The sequence below is a fragment of the Guyanagaster necrorhizus genome (genome assembly GCF_019112545.1).
Source record: "Guyanagaster necrorhizus MCA 3950 unplaced genomic scaffold BT62scaffold_23, whole genome shotgun sequence".
NCBI lineage: Eukaryota > Fungi > Basidiomycota > Agaricomycetes > Agaricales > Physalacriaceae > Guyanagaster > Guyanagaster necrorhizus.
Window position 1 is genome coordinate 795,951 of NW_025064902.1, and position 25,659 is coordinate 821,609.

The window sequence follows — 25,659 nt, forward strand, 5'->3', positions numbered from 1 at the left end:
AGCTCTTACTATCTGAGCCTTGATTCACTTCTGCTATTAACTTTTGTGAACTCAGTCGGACATACCCGAAGTGCAAGGTACCGAACTGTTTATCACGTGTTGGTAGTCACATGAAACTTGGGCTTAACAAACACCTCACTTGTCAACAATGCCATTTTTGATGCTGCATTCAAGCTTGCATGTGCACATTATCAGGGATGCCATTCAGTTCCTGCCTGACTTTGGTCACCCATCCCACATCTGTCTTACACTTCCTGTATCAAAGACTGACCTCTTTAGAAAAGGTGTCACAGTCTTGATTGCTACTGCATCCAAAATCTTCTACATGTGCAGTGTCAGCTTTGAAGAATCTTTTTGCAGTCCATCCTCTAGATGGCCAAGCTCCACTGTTTGCAGATCTGGATGGAAATCCACTCCATTGTAATACATTTATGCACACTTTGAAGGACCATCTTGCTGGACTCATCCAGTTCCTCTGATCATAATTTTTAGTGTGAGGCTGCATCATCAGCTGCTCTAGCTGGGATTTCTGACTATGAGATTCAGTTGTTAAGAAGATAGCATAGCAATGCCTACAAACTCTATATTGATGTTCCTTGTGACTATATCCTCTATCTGTCTGCTTGACTTCATGTGGCCATGCCTCTTGCTCTCTCTCCAAATCTACTGGATTTCTGTTTTGCACCTATGATGGCTTGAGCATGGCTTCCCTTGGGGGCCCATCATGAGAGAGCTTTAGCATCCAAACAAAGACTTATTTTGTCCCCAACCTCTCACTCCTGAGAATGCTCCTAATCCACTGCCACTCTTCACATCCTCTCAACTCCCAGAATAAGCATAGACCATCAGTTGCCATTGCTGATTCTCTCTCTTAGACCTAGTGATATGGTTTCACTGCTATAGAAGCATCTGGTAAAATCCTGAATTCAATGCTGACATCCAGGCCTCTGATTGAGTTAGACCTCACAGCCAAGGTCATTGCTTGGTGGGTTCCTGCTACCATCTTATCAAAATCAACATCTCATGTAGGAGATTCATACTGGCATCCATGCTAGTACTTGTTAATCTTTTCCTTTCTCTACTGCAGTGATTCCTGAGAGATACAAGAGCCATTCAAATGATGGTGAAAAGATTGAGGAGGAGAGTAACTTTGCAGGAATGGAAAACTAGGATCTTCAAGGTGTGGAAGGTGAACAGTAGTCTGCAAATATTTGGTAAGTCTTACAATATTTGTCTGCTCACTCAAACTGTTTATGTTACCTGTGCTTTATTGTCTTGAAGTGGTTTCTTGTTATTATGATCAGTGAATTCATCAAATACATACATCCACTGCAGAAAAATGTGATTATATGGGAATTTCCTTCAGATAGTCCATGGTGGGGTTATCTTCAGCCTCCACAGGAAATATAACATTTTCACTCATCCATCCTGCTACCCAGTGACATGGATGAACAATTTGTTAATAACTTGAACAAGAATAATGGGCACTAGTTTGATGTGGTGTAAAATATTCACTTATCATTCCCTAACTTTGCAGGAATGGAAAAGCAGTATCTTGTTTAGGAGCCTCCAGACAAAGAAGATGAACACTAGTCTGCAATATTTTGTGAGTATTATAACATTCCTCAGCTTACTCAAGTCCAGAAGAAAGAATGCTCTATAGTGATTGCCAGGCTGATAGAGGTGACACTGCTTGCTCCACAGAGAGAGAGCAGATATGCACTTTTAGAAAAGTTGGTATGGGCTTCAAGAGACTGAGAGTGGCAACAATGCTCTGGATCATAATGACCCTGGCCCTGGACAACATATGTACTTATTGATGTGTTTGGTTTCACAGCTTGAATGCCACATATCTCATTTATATTTAATATGCTCATTTGCTTTACTTTTATCTTTTGATGTTGTATATCTTTATCTTCCTTCAAATCTAGGACACTCCATTCCCTGACCATCAGTGCACATACCTGTGAAGAGACTTTCACATTACCCAGCCAGACCATAACTATTATCAGAGGAAAATTCCCATCACCAGACTGGACTGCAATGATGGGGATTTTTTCTACTGATGAAATAGAAGAAGTACACTGTATGATACATACATATTACACTTCTCATTTTTGCCAGTGTTATGATTTTTCCTCTTTTTCCCTCTTTTCATATCACAAACCCCTATTTATGCTTAGTCAGAGTATCAAGGACAAGTGCTTAGAACCATGAGAAGGCTTGGTCATCATAACAAACTGACTTCACCATGGTTTCTCAATGCAACTAACATCAAAAGACAAATGCACAATTGGCCTTTTATATATGGTAGTGATGCCCAAGGACAATGGGCCCTCAGGACAGAGAAACACACAATTAGTACATAGTATTATTAGCAGGACATGTACCATATTTAAGGAGGACAGCTCTCACTCGTAATCCCCAGCTTCAAGCTAAAGTTTATTCATACCATTTCATCCTCAAGCTAAGCCTTCAGCCTTGTGACACATCAATGTGGAATCACATCAGTGAACTCAGATGACTATCCAAAGTGCAAGGTAGCTTCTGTTTATCACATGGTTTAGCTCATATGACACTTGGGTCTAACAATTAGCTCAAAGCTGTCTACTTCCCTTTCTCAAGCCTAATTGTGCTGAGAAACCAAATGCCCCCCTCTAGTAATGACAACCTGAATTTTGACCATGAGTTCTTTGAACTCCTCTCTTCCATCATCAGAACACTGATTGGTTTATTGATGATCATCCAGCTGTGCCAGAGATGCCATTCTATTACCACCTGAGCCATCAGACACTATCAAGAATTTCAAAACATCCAACATATTCTACACAACATAACCCCTGACCCCTCTCTCCATGACATCTCTGAATCCTGATGAACAATCTACCAGCCTCTAGAAGCTGAACCTAGCAGCATGCATCAGGGGAATGGTCAAGAAGAAGAGAGAAGACAGTACTTCTCTGGACCCAGAGACTGGGACCATAGCATCCCAAGAAGGTATGGAATCCTTATACCAGAAAACCCCCCTGAGGCCCAGGACCTCCCAGAGAACTTCTTTCAGCACTCCCCCTCCTCCTCTTCTGCCTCCCAGACCCATGGGATTGCCAATCATGCCTAGGACTCTCTTGATGCCCCTCAGATGGCTCCAAGATCCCATGCACCAACATCTGGCAGCCAGCCTCATAGCTCCTGTTCCCCCACAGCCATCAATGCCTGGATGGGAGAAGACATTGCCAACTAGCCTGATGATGGACAAAGATGACAGGAACAATGGGAAGAAACCATGTGCTGGTACTTCCCAACCTGAGACTTTACTGTTCCCTTTGACTATAATGAAGCTGTCCAACAAGAAGAGCATAGGCAGCGGAATGAGCTGCAGCTAGTATGCTGCAAGTCTAAAGGCAGAATCATGGCAGAGGAGTCTCAGAGGAGAGTGGCTGCTGAGTATGATGAGCAGAACAGGGACCACCAGTGAGAAGTGGAGAGAGATAGACTGGCCAGGGCTGACATCTCCAACTGGTATGGGCTCCAACCAGAAGTTGCTAGTGTACTCACACTGGTATGAGCAGACCCCTCTCTCTCCACTCCCATCTTCAGAGAACCCAGCACTTTATGAAGCAGGACCCCTGAGTACTGGGCCAATGGTACCTGCACCAGGAGAGGACACAGACCTCCAACTCTGCAATATCCCCCTCCCCAATGAACCTCCAGTGCTGACTCTGTATTTGGAAGCAATGAGTCCATCCTCAGACATTATGGACTCTGAGTCCCTGGAAATGCCCACATCTCTGCCCACACACTCTGAGGATTTCTCAGAAGTAGAGTCATTGGACAGCTTATCAACAATAACTATCAGCAGAACATCTGCCTCTATCATGAGTGAGTGGAGGCAGTGAGAGCAACTTGAGGGAACCAGTATGACTCCAACATCAGTAGCTGACCCACTGCTGTCTATGAAAATACACCAGGTCCTGCAACTGCTAGTCCAAGCACCCAGCCAGGGCAGCAAGGTGATGATACAGCTAGGAAAGGCTGGGAGTTTCTATGACCTGCCCACCATTTCCCTCTTCAAGGAGGAAGGGGATGATGAGGACACAGAGGAAACTGAAAGCAGCAACCCACCCCACCCTGGCAGAGGATTCATGTATGAAACAACAGATGAAGAAGAACTGGAGCAGGAGATAAAGAAGGTGAGGACACAGGAGTATCAGGAGCACTAGCTGCAGGGAGTGAACTTCTTATGGCATGATGCTACTTGAGTAGCATCACAATTAGGACAATTATATCTTCATTCTACTACTGATGAGTGAACAGAGATCCTAAAGTATGCAGTGACAGACTATGCTGCAACCCAATATAACAGAAGACACCCTGAAGACCAAGTTCCAAGACCACTGGCATATCAGGCACTGGAACTCATATGCCCCCTGCTGCCGTCTCCAGCCATAACCCCAAAATGAGCCATATACACAGCTCCAACAATCCAGAGCACTCTTTCATACTCCATCTCTTCATTCCAGTCAATGGCAACTTGGCTATTCTGATTACAACCATGGTGGAAGGAAAGGCCAATTGGATACTGAAATCCCTAGACCAGCAAGGGGTGCAGACTTTTAGAGGTGCAGCCTCCACCTGATGAAGCCATGGGGAGTAACACTGGGAAGAAACTGATCTGAGATGACCCAGAGGCAGTTCAATTAGGTTTCATGATTCAGGATGGAGTCATCATCTAGAAGGAGGAACTACCCCATGGGAGCCCTGTCACCAATGACAACTCACTCCATTCCTTCCCAGGACCCCTGCATGAGTGGCACTGACCCCCATTCTCTAATTGGCCCAATCTGATGGGCACATTACCCCATGATGCAGCCATCCTACAATGCCATCCTGATCTTTTATGGAAGCCCCACCCCTTCAAAGGGGTGTCCAACAACATCAACTGATTTATCATCGACTGCAAACAGTACTTTGAAGTCTATATTGGGTACCTGGGCACCAATATGAACAAGGTCATCTTTGCAGCCTCTTATCTTGAGGAGAAGGCCAAGAACTGGTGGATCCTCATTTCCCCCAACTTCCAATCATCAACTTGGGAACACTATCAATACCCCTCATGGCCAGTGTTTAAACAAATGCTGCATGACAAGTTCATTGACCCAGTGGTACAGGGGGTACATAAACAAAAGATCAAGGAATATAAGATGAGAGACAAGGCCACCACTGACTACTTTGATGAGTTGGAACATCTTGCGAAGCTCGCCAGATTTAGAGAGGATATAGCAAATGATGGAAGGATGGTTGAAGCCCTCAAGCAAGGAGTCCCTCCTTCATACATCATGATGATCTCAGTGATCAGTGTCAGAATCCTGATGCTGAATGGATATGATAAGTGGAAGGAATGGATCACTGAGATGTACAAGGAATGACAAAGACAGAAAGCAGAATCCATGATCCTGCAAGAGTATCCCAAGAAGTCGACACCACCAATGCCAAGTAAAAACTTGGGGACAACTGCCAGGAAATCACCAGAATCCTCTACAGCCCCTAGTTACAGCACTCAAAAAACTGGGACTGGAACAACATACACTGGGGTGGGAAAACCAATGGACATTGACCACATGAAGAAAGAAGGAAAGTGTTTCAACTGCAGACAAAAGGGTCACATGGCCAAGAACTGTCCAAAAAAAAAATGAACCTGGGAAGACATCCATGTGCAGATTGCCAATTTACAAAAAGAAGAAGAGCTTGGTGCAGAAACCAAGGTGGAAGAAGTAAAAGATGGGGCCAGTCAGTGAGTGATTCTGCTGAACTGGCCAAAGGACTTCATGGTGTGCAATCCTCAGCCACTAGTCAGACTAATAGTATCTCTGTAGCTACCTCTATGCCTACTACACATTCAAATATACCATGGACTGTTGAAATGCACACCAGAGAATCACAAAATAAGACTCAAACACCTTTGGGCCAAACAGGGACAGAGGGCCCCACTACTTGGCTAAAACCATTTGACACAGAATGGACTTGGAGGGCAATCAAGGACACCAAAAACAAGGCAGCAGCAAAAGCTGTGCTAAAGAATTGGGTCCATTGGACTAGAGTCAAAGAGGTGATCAATGAAGTGATAGAAGGGATGAAAGGAGCAGAATGGTGCCAGGCCCTGGAATGGCTCGATGAACTCTGGGGGCCACAAAAGTTCATCTGGCAAACCAAAACAGCCAGATGAGACTTAATCACCAAGGTGCAGATCAAGACTCTCACATCTCAATCCACCCATATGGTGACCACCCTGATCGACAGTGGGTGCACCAGGAGCTCTATTAACTGCACTTTCATCAATAAGCATCAGCTCCCAACCCAGGCCACAGCAGCCCTGATCCTAGTCTACAACACTGATGGAACAAAGAACCAAGCTAGCTCAATTACTGAATTCGTGGAACTGAGACTTACAATCAGCAACCATTCAGAACAAATCGACCTAGCCATCATGGATCTCAGGACCAAGGAAATCTTCCTTGATCATGACTGGCTCATATGTCATAACCTGTTAATCAACTGGAAAACTGGGTGAATCATGTTCATCAGGTGCCAGTGTTGAAAAATTCCATTCAAGCTCCCTGATGAAGACCCTGAGGATCAGTGAGATGAAGAAATGGAGGATGGAGAAATGATTCTTGCCATAGATCTGCAGCAAGAACTGCACATTCATGCAATGCACCATGCTAATGATTTAGCCACCAAAGCCAACAAATGAAGAGAAGAGAAAACTTTCAAAGAAATAGTGCCTGACTGGGCATGTGACTTCAAGGACCTGTTTGAAAAGGAGAGTTTTGATGAGCTGCTGAAACCCAAACCTTGGGACCATGCAATCAAGCTCACCCTGAATGCTAATGCCAACTTGGACTGCAAGACATATCTGCTTGGCAACAACAAACAACAGGAACTCAACAAGTTCCTGGATGAAAACCTATCCAGTGGATGCATCAGACCATCCAAATCTCCTATGGCCTCACCATTCTTCTTTGTCAAAAAGAAGGATGGTAAGCTCAGACCAGTCCAAGACTACTGGAAGCTCAATGAAATGACCATTAAAAACTGGTACCCCCTCCCACTGATCTCAGAACTAATGGACAAGCTCTGGGGCACCAAATACTATATGATGCTCAATGTCCAATGGAGATACAATAATGTCTGCATCAGAGAGGGAGATGAGTGGAAGATGGCATTCAGAACAAACCAAGGGTTGTTTGAGCCAACAGTCATGTTTTTTGGACTCACCAACTCCCCAGCTACCTTTCAATGGATGATGAATGACATATTCAGAGATCTCATCACCACCAGAAAAGTCACTATCTATCTTGATGATATCCTGATTATGTCCAAGACAAAGGAGGAACACCAGAAGCTAGTGTGACAAGTACTAGCCCTCATGAGGAAACACAAATTATTCCTCAAAGCTGAAAAATGCGAGTTTGAGGTCCTCGAAACAGAGTACCTAGGGGTCATCATCTCTGAAGGGAGCATTTGGATGGATTCCATCAAGGTTGCAGGAGTAACAGAATGGCTGGAACTGACCAGAAAAAAGGAGCTACAATCATTTCTCAGATTCACAAATTTCTACCAATGCTTCATCTGGGATTATAGCAAAGTAGTTCACCCAATGACACAGCTTACTGGCAATGCCCCCTGGACATGGGGACTTTCCCAACAGACTGCCTTTAATGATCTGAAATGATGACTAGCTGAAGACATTGTACTCACCATTCCCACACAAGAAGGGAAGTTTTGAGTCAAGGCAGACTCAAGCAAGGGGGCTATTGGGGCTGTATTATCACAAGAGCAAAATGACAAATGGTGACCAGTTGCATTTCTGTCAAAGGCACTTACAGTCACAGAACAGAACTACAAAATATACAACAAGGAACTCCTTGCCATCATGCTCACCCTCAAAGAATGGTGACATTATCTGATTGGAGCAATCAAAACCTTTGAAATCTGGACTGATCACCAGAACCTCCAGTATTTCCAACAGCCCCAGAAGCTGAACTGCTGGCAAGCAAGATGGGTCATGGAATTAAGCCAGTACCAATATACACTGCATCACAAAGCCAGTACTGCCAATGAAAAGGCAGATCCACTTAGCAGGAGAGCAGATCATAACCAGAGGGGAACCGACAATGAAGGAGTAACATTGTTATGACCCAAACACTTCCAGGCCATGATAATGCCAACAGAGGAGGAGATTCATGAGCACATAAAAAGCATGACTCAGGACAGTCATAAATGAGACCAACTAGTGGCCCCTTCTCTCAATCACAAATGAGGAATGACAAAGGAAGAGGGTCTGATCTGCTATGATGGATGGATCTACATCCCTAGGGATTGTGGCCTATGAGGTGAAATCATTGCCACTTGCCATGACCATGCTACAGCAGAGCATCCCAGCATAGCTAAGACCAAAGAGCTAGTACTGTGGGAATACTCTTGGCCCAAAATGGGCAATGACATTACCATGTACATTAAGGCATGTGAGGTTTTCCAATGAGGAAAGTCATCATCACAAGCCTGACCTGCCCCCCTACACCTGAACAAAGTCCCATCCTCACCATAGACTCATATATCCATGGATATGATCACAGGGTTGCTGGACTGCAACAGGTATGACACTATCATTGTCATCATTGATCGGTTCTCAAAAGTGATCATTCTGATTGTCTGCTTGACCGAATTGACTTCAGAAGGATGGGCAAAGATCCTACATGATGAAGTCTATGCAAAATATGAAATGCCACAAGTCATCATTTCAGACTGAGGACTGCAATTTGTCTCCAAATTCCTAAACAACCTGTATTGACTCCTACACATCAAACGCAATGCATTGACTGCTTATCAGCCACAAACTGATGGGCAAATGGAGCATGTCAACCAGGAGATCAAGAAGTACCTCTGACTCTTCATTAACTATCGACAAGACAATTGGGTTGAATGGTTAGCCCTTGCAGGTTTCCAACACAATAACTGAGTATATTCAGCAACAGGGAAGATGCTGTTCTTCATTAACTATGGATGTCACCCAAATGTCACTCAGACAGAACAACATTGGATGACCATGCCTGCTTCCACAGACTTTGCCTCAACCATGGGAAAGATCCATAGCAAAACCAAAGTAGCATTGGAAAAGGTGGCCTCTTCCATGAAAGTGCAATATGACAAATATCACCATCCAGCACATACCTACACCATCAATGACAAGGTATGGCTTAATACCATGAACCTCCATCTACCTTGACCAAAATGAAAGCTCACCAATAAATGCATGGGCCCCTTTCACATCCTTTTGAAAGTCAGGGCAAGCACTTATAAATTGCATCTATCAATGACCTGGAAGGTTCACAACATCTTTAATGAAGCACTCCTGACACCTTATATCGCACTGGCATTCCCTAACCAGGACAAACCACCACCCCCACTGCCAGACCTGATTGATGACAAGGAGCACTATAAAATCAATCAAGTCCTGAATCACAAACTATGAAAAATCAAGGTGAAAGGCAGGGGAACAACAACAACAGTGGATTACCTGATCAGCTGGAAGGGATATAGCCTGGAGTCAAATCAATGAGTCAACAAAAAACTAATGAATGCAGCAGAGGCAATATGTGACTACAAATTATCTCTAAATTAAGCCATCAGGATGATGGTCTTAAGGAGAGGGTAATGTTATGATTTTTCCTCTTTTTCCCTCTTTTCATATCACAAACCCCTATTTATGCTTAGTCAGGGCATCAAGGACAAGTGCTTAGAACCATGAGAAGGCTTGGTCATCATAACAAACTGACTTCACCATGGTTTCTCAATGCAACTAACATCAAAAGACAAATGCACAATTGGCCTTTTATATATGGTAGTGATGCCCAAGGACAATGGGCCCTCAGGACAGAGAAACACACAATTAGTACATAGTATTATTAGCAGGACATGTACCATATTTAAGGAGGACAGCTCTCACTCGTAATCCCCAGCTTCAAGCTAAAGTTTATTCATACCATTTCATCCTCAAGCTAAGCCTTCAGCCTTGTGACACATCAATGTGGAATCACATCAGTGAACTCAGATGACTATCCAAAGTGCAAGGTAGCTTCTGTTTATCACATGGTTTAGCTCACATGACACTTGGGTCTAACAGCCAGCCATGCAGTGATTCATACTTCATACTCATGTACATGCTTGATTTCAAACCTATGAGTGTCTACTTTGTTCAGATTACTAATTATCATGAGTTTGGCAGAATTTCAGCTTGCTTTTTGATTTTCAGCAAGTTATATATAGTACATTTTATTCTTGTGAAACTGCACCTGTGAATGTAGGTATTTAGGCTTAGGAGCTGATATGATATAAGCAAAACAACAAGGTGGAATGAACTGATGTAGCAGAAGGCACTCAATGATTGGAACTCACATGGCATAAAGCAATATCAAGAAAGCCACCTGCAAATGACCTCAATACTTGAACTGACTCTATGCTCATTTTTGCATATTAAGTCTGAATAATCTATTGTGTTCAATTATGAAGTTCACCTGTGAAACTGATGGAGTCTGTGGGGCTGCATTAGCTTTGACCTTTCCACTTGAGATCACATCCTCAATCTTATTCTTCTCTGTGATGACTCTGGAATTTCTGACTGAGTATTCAACTTACCTGTTGGTGCAGTCAAAATAGATTTTATCTTCCTGCCAAGCAAAGAGGTTGGCATTGAAGGAGACAAGAGGACCTCTGAGGGTAGAGGATTTGAGTCATTGAAGTCAAGGAGATCATCAAGAGGTTGTGAATCACTGGTGCTAGCAGTCCTCCTATAGCTTTCTATCTCATTGTTGCTAATTGATTCATTAGCATCTGGTGTCAAGATAATATTGTTGGAGAGTGCAGTCATGGCAGTGATTCTAGGCTCTGGCAGCAGCAGAACTGTAAGTATAGAGAGAGGGATGTCAGTATCAGGACTTGGAGGAGGAGATAATGGGGCAGAGGGCTGAGATTCACTTTGAGTGGATTGTGCATTACCCTTCTTAATGGTATTCTGCAGTGCACTGGGTGCTGGCTTTATGATAGGCTTGGACTTGGGCTTTCACTGAGTATTCAATGGTCCAGCCTTTGACAATCCAGCCTCATCTATAGATCCTCTCTGCATCATCTTCTGTACCTCCTTGGCAGCAGGAGCTCTCTCCTTGTTGCCATCCTCTGTCACCTTCTTTGGCACTTTATGACAATGGTGGGATTCATCAATGACATCTGCTTCCTTTGTTTTCACTATTTTCTTGCTAGTCATCTTGCATTTTTCAGCAGAAGGATCTTCAGTGGTGCTTTTTTGGTGGCTGTCATTGTTGTTGTTGTCACTTTCTCTATCAGCTGCAGCAGGAACATCTGCTGGTACATCACAATTGTACAGCAGCTGAAAAGCCTCTGCAAAAATATGAATAAACTATTATTATTCCAAAGTAAAAGGAACTCACTTCTGTTTTGACAGACATTAAAATCAGGCTTCTTAAACAAGTAGTGAAGCTGCTGGGCTTTTGCACCTGAGTGTTGAGCTATCAAGACATCAATAGTTCCATTACAATAAGGCAAAAGACATAAACAGTTTCCTTTTGCTCATGATGATAGGCACAACTAATCATCTGTTCTTTTTGGATGGCAGTCCAACCAACTAATCACAATCTCCAACTTCAGTGCTGAATTCACACCATGAAGATTGACCTTTGGATGAACAGCAGCATCACTCAGAGACACACCAACATGCAATTGGCAATGTTCAAGTTGGATATGATGAAATGCATAAGGGTGAAAGAGCAAGAGATCAGAGTGCAGTTGGAGTATATGCTGATGGACTGGCTACTATTGTAAGTGCCATATACAACTGTAATGATCTGATTAATTTTAGATCAGAGAGCTGAAGTATGAGTCTGATCTTCATCAGACAATCTGGGGATTGAGTGCAGGAGTCAGAGTCTGAGCCATTCACAACACAGTCAGCAGTAGTAGTGATCATTCTCTCTGTAGGCAAATGCAATGGGAGGATAAAGTGGATGAACAATTACCAGGTATAAACTCCTGGGGCTGAGGGATGAGATGCTATAATGTGAGTTCTGTCATTCTATGAAATTACCTCTGTTATTTTGCAGGAGCATAGAATGCTTCATTTTAATAACACAATCCTATCCATTCATTTCTTATTTCTTGATGATCACCACTCTTTTTGTACTCAGCATTGTTATATTCCTGTAGCATACATGCTGACCATATATCTTGACAGCATAGACTTTCATACAATACCAAACTATGGTCATTCCTATATCTAGTGTACATTTATTCCAAAAATATAAAATAGATCTGTAGCATATGGAATCTTATTCTCAGCCCAATATTTATTAATGAGGGCCATATTCTGCTCTGCATGTGAAAATTGGTGATGTACCACAGATGGGATGCACTCCCTACACAATTGAGAAAGATCAGAATGGGCATAGTTAGAGGATTAGTCATGTACCATGAATGGGGTGTGCTCTCTATGCAGAATCTAAAACACCAGAATGGCTATAATTAGAGAATCAGTCATGTACTGTAGATGGGATACATTCTCTGGGTAAACAGGATGAGGTGCAGATGGACTGCTTCATTTGTCTTTGATCCTCCTGATTAAATGCCTGAGGAGATCTTGTTCAAGCCAGGTTGCCATATTCGATGGGGAAGTTACTCAGGGGTGTCTCATTAGTTTCAGGTTTACTGTTTAGCATGGTTCAAAAAGCTGTCCAGAAATCATACCATGGCTCTCTACACACATTCCTCATCAAAGGTGTGATCATAGACAATGAAGCCTGTGCTTCTCAAGGTCATTGAGCCATTTATAACTGACCTCAAGAACTAGATACCATCAGTGTACATGCCTTTAAGGAGACAAATGCAATTGGGTATATAAGAGAAATGCAAGAGAATCCGCATATGTGGAGAAAAAGGTAAGAAAACCTTACTGGGTGGATGAATGCCAGTAAGCATATATACATGAATGAAATGAGTGACGTTAGAGAAGATTGCTGTGATATAATGAACAGAGAGCCATGGAAGATATGGATCATCCCCCCGATATCTTTATATCAGTGACATTTCATCAGTACAGTGAGTCTGCATTGGCTTTCTTGAAGTTAAAGAACAGCTTATCATCATCACTGTCAGTGATAAGAAAGTCCTGTCCCATAGGCAAGGATCTCGAGAGTCTCTGCTCCTTGTGTAGAATGAATCCTCATTATGAAAAGACCATCATTTATCGGGAGACATGGAGAGGGTCGAGATCATCGAGAGTCAAAGTGGACAGCACCACTCTACTCTAGTGGGGAACACAACACACTCGAAAGCGGTTCATGAGTTCCCTTGATGACCTCCATGGATGTTCTCACTGACCACCATCTAGTGGCCCGACAGACATGTCTTTCATAACATCGACTGCATCCTGGAGCATTTAGGCAGAGGGCATCTATCATCCATCTCCTCCGTCCCTTTCTTTCCTGCAGGATTATGTGCAATTACGCCATGCAGAAATTTGAATTCAAGAACAACAGCATGCCAACATTCCTTTCCTCCCTCTCCCTTGATCTCGAGCTGTTTGATATCGGAGCATACGATGGCAGTCCTGCATAGCATCTTTGCTTCTGTATCATAGCTTACCCATAGATTTGAACAAGGCGCCGAGGTGGAAAACGGATCGTACGAGAGACTAGAGCATGGTCATAGGACGAAAGATCCCAGCCGAATTGTCAAGGGTCTATTACCGTCAGAAGTATATAAATCTGGTTCCTATGCGGTTAGACTGAGGGGTGTGAGAAATGGTCTGAGGAGTAGAATAACTACTGATGTTCTATATCATAATCTTCTCCAAAGTGTCTAACATTTCGACATTTGAACCGCAATCAAGAAGGAATTTAGCTGCTGTCAGATGCAGAGATGAGACACGTTGGAGCAAGGTAATATCATCCACAAGCAAAACATCAAAGGGCATAGATTTACCAATTTTTTTCAACATCAATCAGATTCATGTCACACAGAACCCATCAAAAACCCATGTACACGACTGGAAAGTATCCTAAGACAAATATAGGGAGTATGTCTTGTATGATAAATGTCTCAATAATGTCCAACTCAAACAACGAAACAGGGACTGCTGCAACTCCTCAAAAATCTCCCAAAAGTGTCGATGTGATGCTGCTGCACATCTACGTATGCCTTCCGATCCACATCTGTCATGAGTATTAGAGCAACGACTGGGCCAAACCATAATTTCTGCGGTTCAAAAGAACCAATGAGGTCGGCAATTGTGCAATTCACAAAGTTAGGATCCTGAATGTGCAGCTGCATTTGGTTCTTGCGGTACCAAAGCTCAACTGACGGATCGTCCCCCCATGCACCGACCCTTCGACATGCGAGCTCATCAGGACGAATGAAGTCGTTTAGCTGCGGTATATGGTCTGGTATTTCTCCATAGGTTCCATATCGGAATATGAATGTGAGATCAACTTCTTCAGGCGCCGAGTCTTATGCCTTTATTTTGAGTTTCTCAAAATGGGAACGAGGTGAAGATGTACGGCGTGCATGAAATATGAGACTTCGAGTACTGCTGTTCCCTGGATCCTGATAAATTATTTCCTTGTCGATTCTTGGAAAAATATCCAAAAATCGGTGTTCTAAATCTCGGAACTCGGTGAAATGTATTCCAAAGCACTGGACTCGCGATTTTCAGTCATCACTGGTAGGAAAATATCAGATGCCACGTACCACATCTAGGCATAACTGGGTGCACCAGAATTGACCACACTGACATACAGCGATGGGTTCACAGGCGAGGTCCATTCCTGTGCAGCCATGGCACTTGAATAGTGTAGACATCAGTTCCTGATATGTGGCAGAGTCCATAAAGTGCGAATGATAACGTTTCCAGGAACGTTGAGATTCGAAAAGGCGGTTCAAGTGTGGGATCGCCGAGATGCGTTGGAGTAGAGTGAACGTTAAGAATGAATGTTGGACCCCGAATTCATATAGGCCAGTGAATGGCGGTGCTCCTCGATCAGAGCAACAAAAAACTCAAACTCAGCATCTTGAAGGCGAAATAGATGTGTATGCGAAATCTTGAGTGCTTTTTTGTTATCGCCTTTAAGTGCTACCTGAAAAATTCTACTGACAAACACTGAATCGGGGATTCATATGCTCGTGCTGAGTCGCACACCGTAAATATGGTTAATCAGTGAGTACACTGCTATCCTATGGATGTTCACTCTGTTGACTGTCGTATAGATGTTGTACAGGAACCATAAGTTCAGGTTCAAGATTACGCCCCACTTCCTGAATATCTGGTTATTCCAGCCCACCCCAAGTCAAAATTTCACTGTTCTCCCCACCGGAGGGCGACTACACCACCACAGGTCCCTTCGAATTGGCAATAGAGTGAGTTACTCTCATTCTCTCAGCCATCAATCAGTCCTCATTCCTTAGTTAGCTTGACACTGACGACTGTGGTTTCAATGGAGAGTACTCTACTATCATGGAAATGACTGTGAAAAATCTCACGGTGCTGGGTGCAGGATCTAGTGTGGACCTTTCGATCATACAGCACTAAGTCATTGTGTTATCTTTTCTGCTTCACTATTTACTAAGGTTTCCAGAAACAACCTGTTCAATGTATATGCATTGTTCTCATACTTCGAAGGCTATGGTGGCAAAGGAAAATCATGTGAGTCAGTCAGGCTCATAATGTATACCTGGGTCATCCTGACTGCAATGAATAGGTGGAAAGCTGACTGTCAATGTGTTTCATCAGGTGACAGACTCAGAAGCTCTGGTGCAATGCAAAGATGATGATGTTGGTACTTCTTATTTTCTTCTCCCAAGATACTGATGTGCAATTCTCTACATCAGGATTATTGTCACTTTTTTGCTAGATTCATTTACTGAGACATCACAGACACATCAGGCTGGTCATTTTATCAGGTCCCTGCATCTCAATATAGGCTTCACAGAATGATATATTATTCTGCAGACATATATTTGATCTTCTAGATACCCTCCATTGTCTGATCCTCTGCTCACAGAATGGTGCACAGGATGTCAAGTGGAGTATGAATCTGAAGCTGGAGGATGTGAAGAAGCAGGGATCTGCACTGGAGATTGCATTAGATCAAGTGTCCTCTCTGCTCATGTTTATTGAAGCAAATGGCAACACCGATGGTTTGTATGAAACAGTGCCATGAACTGAAGACTTGGAGGCAAGAAGAATAAGGAATTTTCATGATAAGGTTCGTCAAGATACAACGATGTATCCATACAACTACTTGTTTAGTTCGAAAATTGTATGAAGAATTGTGTTCTATTCAAATGTTCAAATTGCTGTGTGTCATTTGTCGAATTGATAATAATCTCTCGAGGACGACACTTGTTTGTGGTGGTGGTTCATTGCAATCATGTGATTTGTTTTCATCTCTTTCATTGCAGGCCGCCTTCGACCTGACTCATACTCCCATTTATCGATCGTGCCTGCTCTATCTTTCCATTCTTTGAAATGATAAAATCGACAATGTATCCCTCTTGCTCTATGGCTCAAGAACTATAGTGCCTTACGATCCCCACAAAGCCACTTCGATGTGAGAGACTCCGATTTTCTGTGAGATATTTACTGATCAAAAATCGGAGCTTAGGCAACGGCACAAATAACATCGGCCGGCTTGCACGAAGCATTGCCACTGATCCGGAACTGTAGCATGTCAAGTGGGTAATACCTCAAGCATACATGGTTCTTCCCACATCCTTGTATCAAACCGTCCTGATATCTCACATAAAATATTGGATGCCACATACCGCTTCTAAGCAGAACTAGGTGCACCGGAATTCACCACACTGACATACAGCGATGGGTTCAAAGGCAAGATCCATTCCTCTGCAGCTGTCATGGAGGAATAGCATAGATGGCATTTCCTGAGATGCGGTAGCATCCATAATGTCTGAATGATAATGTATCCAGGCATGTTGAGATTCAAAAGGGGCAGTTCCAGTGAGCAGGATCGTTGATAGGTGTTATAGTAGTGTGTTTACTATAAGACGCTGAGTTTATATAGGTGGAAAAATAGAGATTCCACTTGATCGGCAGTGGTGAGTCAATCGTTCCATCACGATCTTACACTGAAGACGTACCGTGTCCTGAATACCTTGATCTGGCACTTTCCAGTCATCAGCATGGCAATGTTCTATACTCAAGACTTAGCCCTGTCACAAACCAATTGTCCACCTGCTTTCTGTTGGATATGAAGTCAATTTATGTTCAATGCAAGTGAAAAATTAAACAAACTGACATGCTTCTTATTTAATCTGTGTCCGGAAAATAAGACAAATCTATGAACAAAGAAAAAGAAAATCAACGAATGCTTTTGAGACTCGAGAGTCCGTGAATCGACCTCGCGCAACAAGCTCGTGAGGCAAGTACTTCTGTAGTATTATTTTCTTGACTATTACTTACCGACTACGAGATGTTTTTACCGAAATGGGGCCGTTCATGCCTTGTTAATCTGACGCGCGAGTCTCCATGGACTTAGCCAAGACGTTGAAGTACTCGACCTGCCTCTGTTCTGCAATAGTCGGGAACCTCCGTTATTTGCTCAGACTGGTGGCCATAATAAGCTCCTCGTCACCGAAACCCTCCAGCCGTTCTTGGAACCACAGGCTCATCGGTGTGTTGTCCGTGCCGCAGACGTTGGAACACGAGCTTACAATGACATCCGTCCTTGGGAAATGGTTGGAGCGCGACATGGCACTGGCACGGGAGGGCGGAGGGGGGAATCCCTGATGGCGTGGAGAAGATGTCCAAATCACCACCCGCGCCGGAGCTTAGCTTAGTTACCACGTAACGGCCAGCCCATACAGGTACAGCACTTTTATCTCAGCGGCGGGTGCTGTACTTCCCATCATGCCTTTATGAAGATTTTTTTTTCTTTCTGTTCGATCTCTGTTAAGGTTACCGCCGATTTGCAGGCATTGTTTTTGGTTAGCCTAATGGCAGAGGACTAATTCTGACGGGATACATTTGGGATGGCGCAGAGATGTGAGTTGTATATGCGATGAGCATGGTATATATTAAGAGCCGGTGGGATAGATAGCCTTGGTCACTAGTACAAGGAGACGTAGCACTTTGGCCTAGCGGCTGTTGTGTTCCATAACAGCTTGTGACAATGACCTTTTTCCCTGCCAGTTCGATTCTCCGAAGGAACGTGTTGTCTCCTTTTCAGCGGAAATGGAAAGAAAAGGACACGGCAAAAAAAGTGCATAGCATAGCCAGTGGAACTATGCGCACTAGGGAAATTGAACCTCCACTAGATGGATGGAAAGGTGCCGTCGAACGGTCAGCGTATTACAGAAGTCGAATTTATCCAGACTTGACACGTTCTACCCCATTGGTTAGCGTCCAGACTGAATTACCTCTTTATCTCACATAAACACGGCATTTTAGTCCAGCGATGGGCTTCTTAGGCATTATCCGATTCTCTTCTTAATGCTTTTTGTCAGTTCGATCCCGGTTGAGGTCAGAGTTCCCAGCGAACGGGTGTTATGATCCCAGGTAGAGATAGGCCTCATTACCTTATTTACTCCAGTCCAACGCCTTACATTCACACTGTATGCAATCGAGTGCGGGAGACCTAACGAAATAGAGTCTGACACGGGACCGTTGTGTTTCAGTACTTTGTTGCCCTGGCCAGCGGCGTTCTAGAGTGAGGATTTTGTATTAGGCTCGTGGTGAATGAATTGAAAGAGACAATTAGCATGGCGGTTTGGTATAATAGCTGGGGGTCCCATATAAACGCAAAGTACTATTTTCGTTACATTTCCGGCACTCGGTTACCTTGCGCGAGCGTAAAGTGTTGGACTTTCGTAACTAAGGTAACGCTCGTTTGCGGGGGGGCCGTATCTCTACCTGGAACCAAAACACCGTTCGCTAGGAACTCTGATTCTCAATCGGGATCGAGCTGACAACAAGCATTAAGAAGAGAATCGGATAATGCCTAAGAAACCCACCGCTGGACTAAAATGCCGTGTTTATGTGAGATAAAGAGGTAATTCAGTCTGGTCACAAACGAATACGGTGGAGCGTGGCAAGTCTGGATAAATTCGACTTCCGTAACACGCTGACGGTGATACGGTACTTTCTGTCCATCGAGTGGGGGTTCAATTCCTCTAGGGCGTATACTTGGATCGTCCTGTACCTTTTTCCGCCCATTCTGTCTTTCGTTCCTTGCATCGGTTTCATTTTTGGCACCGTATAGAACGGGCCGTTTTACCAAGAAGAGAAATAATTGTATACAGTATGTATATACTACAACTTGGATACAGCATTACGATGTACAAGGTAGATAGATAAGTATAGACGAATGGGGCTTAGGATATGAAACAGGGACGGCATTATGCGCTAAAGATCATCTCCTCTCGGGGTCGCTATAGCGCCGAGGGGGAGATGGGGACGGCGGGTGGGGCGGTGGATAGGAAGAGGTAGACGAAGAGGGTACGGCGGACGAAGATGGTGCAGAGGTAGATGGGACACTCGACTGGGGGTAAGACGAGTACGTCGGGGACGAGCGGGAATATGGGTAGGGCGTGTACGGTGTATATGGCGACTGATAGGGTGGGTTAAAGGCGGATCCGGGGCCGGTGTACCTCCGAGGGGGCGAGAACAGCGCTGACGTCCGCCCAGGACCAGGAACGTCAGCGCTGCCCAGTTTTTTGGCTGCGGGGGCGGTGAGATGAACGGCGGAGGAGGCCCGGGCTGGGGATGGGGCTGAGCCTGAGCCTGGGACTGGGACTGAGCCTGGGACTGGGTAAGACGCTCAACGAGGGCCTCGAGGTGCTCCACGCGCGCCTTCAGTTCATCGTACTCGGCACGAGTCGCGTATTTTTCAGCCGGCTCGACGACGTTCCAGAGACACTTGCTCTGCTCGCCCCGTCTCACACACGGCGCGCACGGCTGGTTCCTATCGCATCTAATCTTGCGGCGCTTACACTCTACCCCATCACAAAATCAGTAACAAGTCCAATCGAAATCTCGGACAGCGACACACCAGTGCAGCTCAGCGCCTGTCTCCTCCTCTTCTTCTTCTTCGGTTCGTCCCCTCCACTCTCACCCTCGCCTTCGCCTGCGGAGGACGGGAGATACGGATGCAGCTGTCGAATCGAGGGCAGCATCTCTAGTCATCCTACATCGTCGTCGTAGTATAAAAGAGAAAACCTGAAACGTTAAAATAGCCTTTTCCGGCTTATCTCCGGCATGATGTAATCGCGCGGTTCAAACGGATCTTGCATCGATTATGCGCGATCGATGGTGGGTTGATGCCGAAATGGAAGGATACTCCCGCAGAGACGAATTATAAATTGTGAAAGCGCACAGCCCCATACGCCGATGGTGAAACGGTTATCATGCTTGCCTTCCATTGCAGGAAATTGAATATCTTTAGCAAGCGGTAAGGGTTCGACTCCCATTCGGCGTACGGTGAAGCTTTTTTTGTTTTTGTTCTCCTATGACCCACAACCCGGCAACTAAAGCACCCCATCTGGTTCCGTCCGCAACCCCTGATCCGTGCCTGGACGCCTCCTTCTTTTGTCTTCCTTTCTTCCTCTGCCCGTTTCACCGGTTTCTCTTTTATCCCGCATGGTCTTCTCCTATCCCCGTGAGATGATGATATCCGGCGGTACCTCTCAGCTGCTAATCTCCGAAACACGCCTCTGTCGCACCCCGAGTATCCTTGTGGTTTACACGTTTATCCCTCAAGGATCTTCGCCTACCCGTTGTCTAGACTGCGATGCCGTATTGCTTACCTCGCTTCCCCCTCCCAACAAACGCGCGTAACGCATCCGAATCATGTTCAGAAACATTCGGACTTTGCCCTGGATGTGGCTGTATGGATGATTGCGTGTGCTTGACCCTTTCTCACCTTTTTTTTGCTCCCTCTGTCTTCGGATCTAGCTTAATTACACGCCACAAAAATCCATTCTCTTTGTGGAGGCCTCGCCCTCTACGGCTGTCGCATCCGAAACTCATCAATCGACTCGGACTTTGCCCTGAAAGTGGCTGTACGCCTGTTAGCTCTACCTCTCTCAAAATTAAAAACCGCATCTTCGGATCAACGCTGGTTAATGGTTAATCATACGCAACCGAGGAATCCACCACATCTTTTTCACGAGGCCTCGCTCGTAAAAAAAAATTCGTCTAGGAAAGGCAATGTTAAAACACTCTTTGCATGCGTTTGCGTTGATGGCCACATCATCACGCGCTCGCTCGTTAATTACACCCATGCTCTTCAACCACGAGAATCGTCCATAATCAACCCTCCTGAACCGACATCATCCGGATACTTCGGGAAGAACCATTTCCTGCGCTAGTTGTCATCTCGTCCTCCGTGGTTCATACCATTGTAGGACAGATACACGCCTTAGGAGCACCTCCTTGGCGTGCTGGTAACAATCCTCCCATACGCTCACCGTCTGTACGGTGCGACTTTTGCTGCCTGACGTTGTTCTCTGGGAGCATTTGATACGTGTTCGGAGGGTTAATCCTATCGGGTATATTTGGTTCGTGCCGCTCATCTCCGTCTTTTGTGAAAGGTTCTCCTAGTATCCCCTTCCATCAGGGCAGTTTGTTTCCTAACCCACGCAGTCCATAATCTTTGTGCTTCGTATGTATCTAGGAACGCTGCCTGCTTGTTCCACTGGTCTCACCTGGGCGACTTCTTCTCAGACTAGGCTACGTGCTATCATCAGGCCACAGTTTCGTTTCATTATACGCGTAAGCGAAAGAAAATACTTCTTTATCATGGAAGACCTAGGACATCCAACTTCACGATAGACGGCCCGGTTCCGTCTCTTGATTCGTACCCCTCGACTTCGAGTCCTATTTAGCGCTCCGCAGAGGATCTATCAGAGGTGCCTGGATATCGAGTATTGGTTCCCTCAACAACGAAGATCCGAATCACGCTCCTCGATGACTTCTCCACTCCCATACGCCTTTCACGGATGCCGTTGATTAATTATACACAGCTGACAATCGTTCGGATGGAAGGATCCTTGTACCCCTCTCCTCTTTTCTTCCTTCTTCTCCTCTCAAAATTAAAAACGGATCAAGCCAAGGAATTTTTCCTTCATAAATAACGATTAGGCTCTCTCTTGCATGCGATGTAAGACCAAGAGCACATCTTCTCACGTTCGTTAATTACATCGCACTATCTAATCGTCCTTGCTTCTGAAACTCGAATTCTACGGGGCGAGATGTTCTGAGATTTATGAGCCTCCTGATCGTGTCGAAGTCGTTATCCTCCTCTATACATTTCCCCATGATCTGCTTCTCACAGAGCAATTTCCTAGGCATTATGAGCAGTGATCCTCTCGCAGCGTGAAGTATACGCTTTGGTCTGACATGCTTGCCTCCATGTCGGACGAGAGTTAGTTATCACGGAGTTGAATCTTACGCATCAGGACTTTCGTAAAGTCATATCTCAGTATTCTTTTATCTTTCCGATTAATCTCCCCGATCAGGGCATTCTTCTACTACTTCTTGGAGAAACACCATACCGAGTCGAAGCTCAGATAAATATTTCTGATACGCTTGCCGGTCTCGTGTATATCCAGGAAGACGTCTTTCTTCCTTTGGCTGAATGGCTGACTTGCACTGTAATCTCCGCAGGAAATGACTTGAACGCTTGTGTTTATGGAATCCGTTCTGTCTTTCCTTTCTCAAAAAATTCCGTTGACGCTTATCCCAGCACCAAGAACTAAATCTCACATGCCATCACGCTCGCCGAAATGAATTATGTAGACGGATATATCTTCCTTTCTAAGGGGGTGTGTTTTCCGCAAATGAATATCACGCTACCATAGCTGCTCTCCGATTATGTCTTTCCGCGCACACGTCTCAGTGGCCAGTCTCTATTTTAGCGCACCGCAGAGGATCAGAGTGCCTTCATATCGATAACGTTCTTCCATGAAAAGGAGTCTGGTTCAGGCCGGTCCCATGTTTATTTATATCAGTGGGGGTAAGTCGAGCGTGAGATATATGCGTCAGAATCAGAATATTCAATGGCGCTAGTAAGGAACTTTCTAACCAACCAGGGACTTTGGATTCGGGGGGACCGGGCTCATCGGGTAATAGCCGAACTGATATTTAAGACTAGCACGGTTTAGCGAATAGTTTTTGGGCCCAGAATGTACGTGCTCAAGTCGTAGGTATGCTTACAAGCTTTCGTATGAATGAACAGGTGAATAGATCTTTTTTTTGCAGCGATTCCCACGTCGTTTGTCTTTCTTTGCTTTTTGACAGGCAAATGTCAGAGGTTCCTGAGAATCGAACTTGAGAGTAAAAAAAAAATGCAACGAGTTATATGGACCATGTAACACTCTAGCCAATACACTGCAGTGCTACGTTGAACTTCTTTACTAACCTGGCTTTCAGCAACGCCTTCATTGATGGACCTACCTGCCCATGAAAATCTAGTCGAAGGGTACAGCGCGCTGTTTTCGCTAATCCTTGTACCGATGCTCATTTCCCGCCATTGTCGAAAAAACTGATGGAACTCACGCTTAAGGGTGTAAGAACGTCATGTTCTTCCCGACATTCATCTACATGGACGGAACGAATTTTGGGTTTTATTTCTTCATGCAACGGTGAGGCGGAAGATAAACAATCGGCATGAGAAATCTTGGGAATCGTTAATTACCTTTGGTAAAGGGGATCGAACTCGGAAAAACCTCCTTCTATCTAGCATATACCCAGCAGTCGCGACTGAACCAGAGTGCCACATCTGTCCAGTGAGGAAAGTCGTCGAGGAGGTACGTGCTAGCTAGTTTTTTGAACCCCTAACATACTTTTCTTTGCACTCCAGCTGCAATGTTGTATCAGGCTGATGGTGCACCAGCACCTACTCCTTCATTGAATTCCTATCACCCGACAAGAGAATGCCGAGAATTGAACTCGCGGGCCCTGAAAAAGTTCCAGGAATGAATTGCGAATGTGACACTCTAACTATTACGTTCAAGTGCAACGTCAACAAATCGGCGTTGATTTAATCTTGCACCAACACCAGGAAATGATGCAACTGTTCGCACGCAAAAAACCGAGCTGAAGAGGTACAATCAGAACACCATCCTGTTCTCGCCGATCAACGAATTTTCTCTTTGGACTTGGTAGGTATCATCCTCCTTCCCTTCCCCACGTATCTTCATTCTTGACGGTCTTGTTCTCTAGTACTAAATTATTTCTCTCTCCACCGCAGCCGGATATCTATCCTTAGTTCAATTTTTATATTTCGGTTCGCAGATCTCGGTGGTGAGGCTGTATTTTAAGCAAGATGCGCAGCGAAGGAATTTCATACCATCAGTGAGAATCCATTTTACTACCCACACAATCTGCCCATTTTCGTCTTCGGTTTGTTCCACATTAGTTAGACTTTGTGGCGCGAATCAGGCTTTGAGATGAAATAGAGTGATAAGCCGTGCACCACGGTGTATTGATAAGACTCATCCTTGCCATGCAGCATACACGTGGTCTGATATTGCTGAAATTGGCCTTGCGGTGACATGCTGAGGATGGAACAGCACCCTTGTATAACGCAGGTGCTCAATTATCCTTTCCTGTATACAGTCGACCCTTTTTGTCGCTGGTATTCATACGTCCAACAATTATTGGAATTGGGCTTGGATTGCCATTCTCAGCTGTAGTTACCTGCCCATCAGATTCTCATGAATCGCTGTCTGCGAAAAAAAAATCTATGGAAGGTTTTTGTTTCACCAAGAATCGAACGCCCAGTGCAAAAAATGTCGACCTGGAGGAATATAGGTACACAACAGCCGATAAACCACAGTGCCCTTGTCTTCTATTACTATATAGTGCCTTGGTATGCGTCCTCGACCTCTGCCCTCTATGAAATCTCATGGCAGGCGAACACGTGGTGAAGTAGGTACAATCGGCGGGAACTATAATCTGATGAACGTGGCAATATCCTTAAGGTATCGACAGGTCTCATTGAATTTGTTAGGCTCTCAGCATTTATTCACTTAAGTGGCGCGAGTACGAGACACAGGACCATATTGGAATAGGTGGAAATATTGACAGAAGAATATATGTGAGTATCTCAGTCGGGCACAACGTGGGTGAAACGACTAAGGCATACAGATAGGAACGGCTGGACTATATAGGTGATCGGGAAACGACAGGAGGTGTAAGTATATATAAGGCAAATAGAGCGAGTGATCAAAAAGTAAGATAAGATGAAATGTACGGATATCCTCCAACAGGAAAATACGAATTCCACCTCTTGGCGTCTGTATCTGGCATAGAACAGCCAGGAGATATGGTCTGGAAGAGGATAGTCAGATATTTCTATAATTAAATTGTGTCTAGCATGCTAAAAACACGATGCCACCCAAACATTGGTTCTGTAGAGGAAGCATTCTATGGGACAGTGGTCCAGCGGATGAGATAACCTCTCTAGGAAGCTCTGGCGTGGGCATTGGAAACGATGTTTCCTTGCCTTCCTTCAACTTTCCTTGGCCATCTCTGCTATTCCAACGGAAAAGTCATTCTACATCTTGTCAGCTCCAAGA

At 44.6% G+C, this 25,659-nt stretch overlaps 7 protein-coding genes and 1 non-coding gene across 8 annotated transcripts; 4 read left to right on the plus strand and 4 right to left on the minus strand.

Moving 5' to 3' along the window:
* Window positions 1–2,893: 2,893 nt before the first annotated feature.
* BT62DRAFT_921985 (uncharacterized protein) lies at window positions 2,894–3,877 on the minus strand (the record flags this gene model as incomplete). The annotated part of the gene is made up of 4 exons (XM_043184363.1): window positions 2,894–3,379; window positions 3,556–3,648; window positions 3,672–3,719; window positions 3,785–3,877. 4 exons carry the CDS (start codon window positions 3,875–3,877, stop codon window positions 2,894–2,896), a joined length of 720 nt encoding a protein of 239 aa, XP_043037023.1.
* A 40-nt stretch (window positions 3,878–3,917) lies between these two features.
* BT62DRAFT_1009350 (uncharacterized protein) lies at window positions 3,918–4,220 on the plus strand (the record flags this gene model as incomplete). Its single annotated transcript, XM_043177545.1, has 1 exon — window positions 3,918–4,220. One exon carries the CDS (start codon window positions 3,918–3,920, stop codon window positions 4,218–4,220), a length of 303 nt encoding a protein of 100 aa, XP_043037024.1.
* A 6,899-nt stretch (window positions 4,221–11,119) lies between these two features.
* Window positions 11,120–11,828, minus strand: BT62DRAFT_921986 (uncharacterized protein; the record flags this gene model as incomplete). Its single annotated transcript, XM_043184364.1, has 4 exons — window positions 11,120–11,454; window positions 11,505–11,582; window positions 11,736–11,748; window positions 11,784–11,828. 4 exons carry the CDS (start codon window positions 11,826–11,828, stop codon window positions 11,120–11,122), a joined length of 471 nt encoding a protein of 156 aa, XP_043037025.1.
* Window positions 11,829–14,181: 2,353 nt separating this feature from the next.
* On the minus strand, window positions 14,182–14,889 carry BT62DRAFT_1009351 (uncharacterized protein; the record flags this gene model as incomplete). The annotated part of the gene is made up of 3 exons (XM_043177546.1): window positions 14,182–14,573; window positions 14,625–14,760; window positions 14,815–14,889. The coding sequence occupies 3 exons, from the start codon at window positions 14,887–14,889 to the stop codon at window positions 14,182–14,184; spliced, it is 603 nt and encodes a 200-aa protein (XP_043037026.1).
* A 380-nt stretch (window positions 14,890–15,269) lies between these two features.
* BT62DRAFT_921987 (uncharacterized protein) lies at window positions 15,270–16,283 on the plus strand (the record flags this gene model as incomplete). The annotated part of the gene is made up of 5 exons (XM_043184365.1): window positions 15,270–15,280; window positions 15,400–15,480; window positions 15,699–15,766; window positions 15,822–15,899; window positions 16,093–16,283. The coding sequence occupies 5 exons, from the start codon at window positions 15,270–15,272 to the stop codon at window positions 16,281–16,283; spliced, it is 429 nt and encodes a 142-aa protein (XP_043037027.1).
* A 3,169-nt stretch (window positions 16,284–19,452) lies between these two features.
* On the minus strand, window positions 19,453–20,281 carry BT62DRAFT_935135 (uncharacterized protein). The gene is made up of 2 exons (XM_043186866.1): window positions 20,130–20,281; window positions 19,453–20,073 (listed from the first exon to the last, which is right to left on the minus strand). The coding sequence occupies exons 1-2, from the start codon at window positions 20,251–20,253 to the stop codon at window positions 19,484–19,486; spliced, it is 714 nt and encodes a 237-aa protein (XP_043037028.1). The 5' UTR covers window positions 20,254–20,281; the 3' UTR covers window positions 19,453–19,483.
* Window positions 20,282–20,461: 180 nt separating this feature from the next.
* On the plus strand, window positions 20,462–20,555 carry BT62DRAFT_t141. The gene has a single exon. It is a non-coding gene; the product is annotated as a tRNA-Gly (tRNA).
* Window positions 20,556–20,716: 161 nt separating this feature from the next.
* Window positions 20,717–22,296, plus strand: BT62DRAFT_1078567 (uncharacterized protein; the record flags this gene model as incomplete). The annotated part of the gene is made up of 8 exons (XM_043179398.1): window positions 20,717–20,910; window positions 21,032–21,204; window positions 21,279–21,380; window positions 21,430–21,556; window positions 21,613–21,627; window positions 21,680–21,699; window positions 21,753–21,850; window positions 21,964–22,296. The coding sequence occupies 8 exons, from the start codon at window positions 20,717–20,719 to the stop codon at window positions 22,210–22,212; spliced, it is 978 nt and encodes a 325-aa protein (XP_043037029.1). The 3' UTR covers window positions 22,213–22,296.
* Between the last annotated feature and the right edge of the window lie 3,363 nt (window positions 22,297–25,659).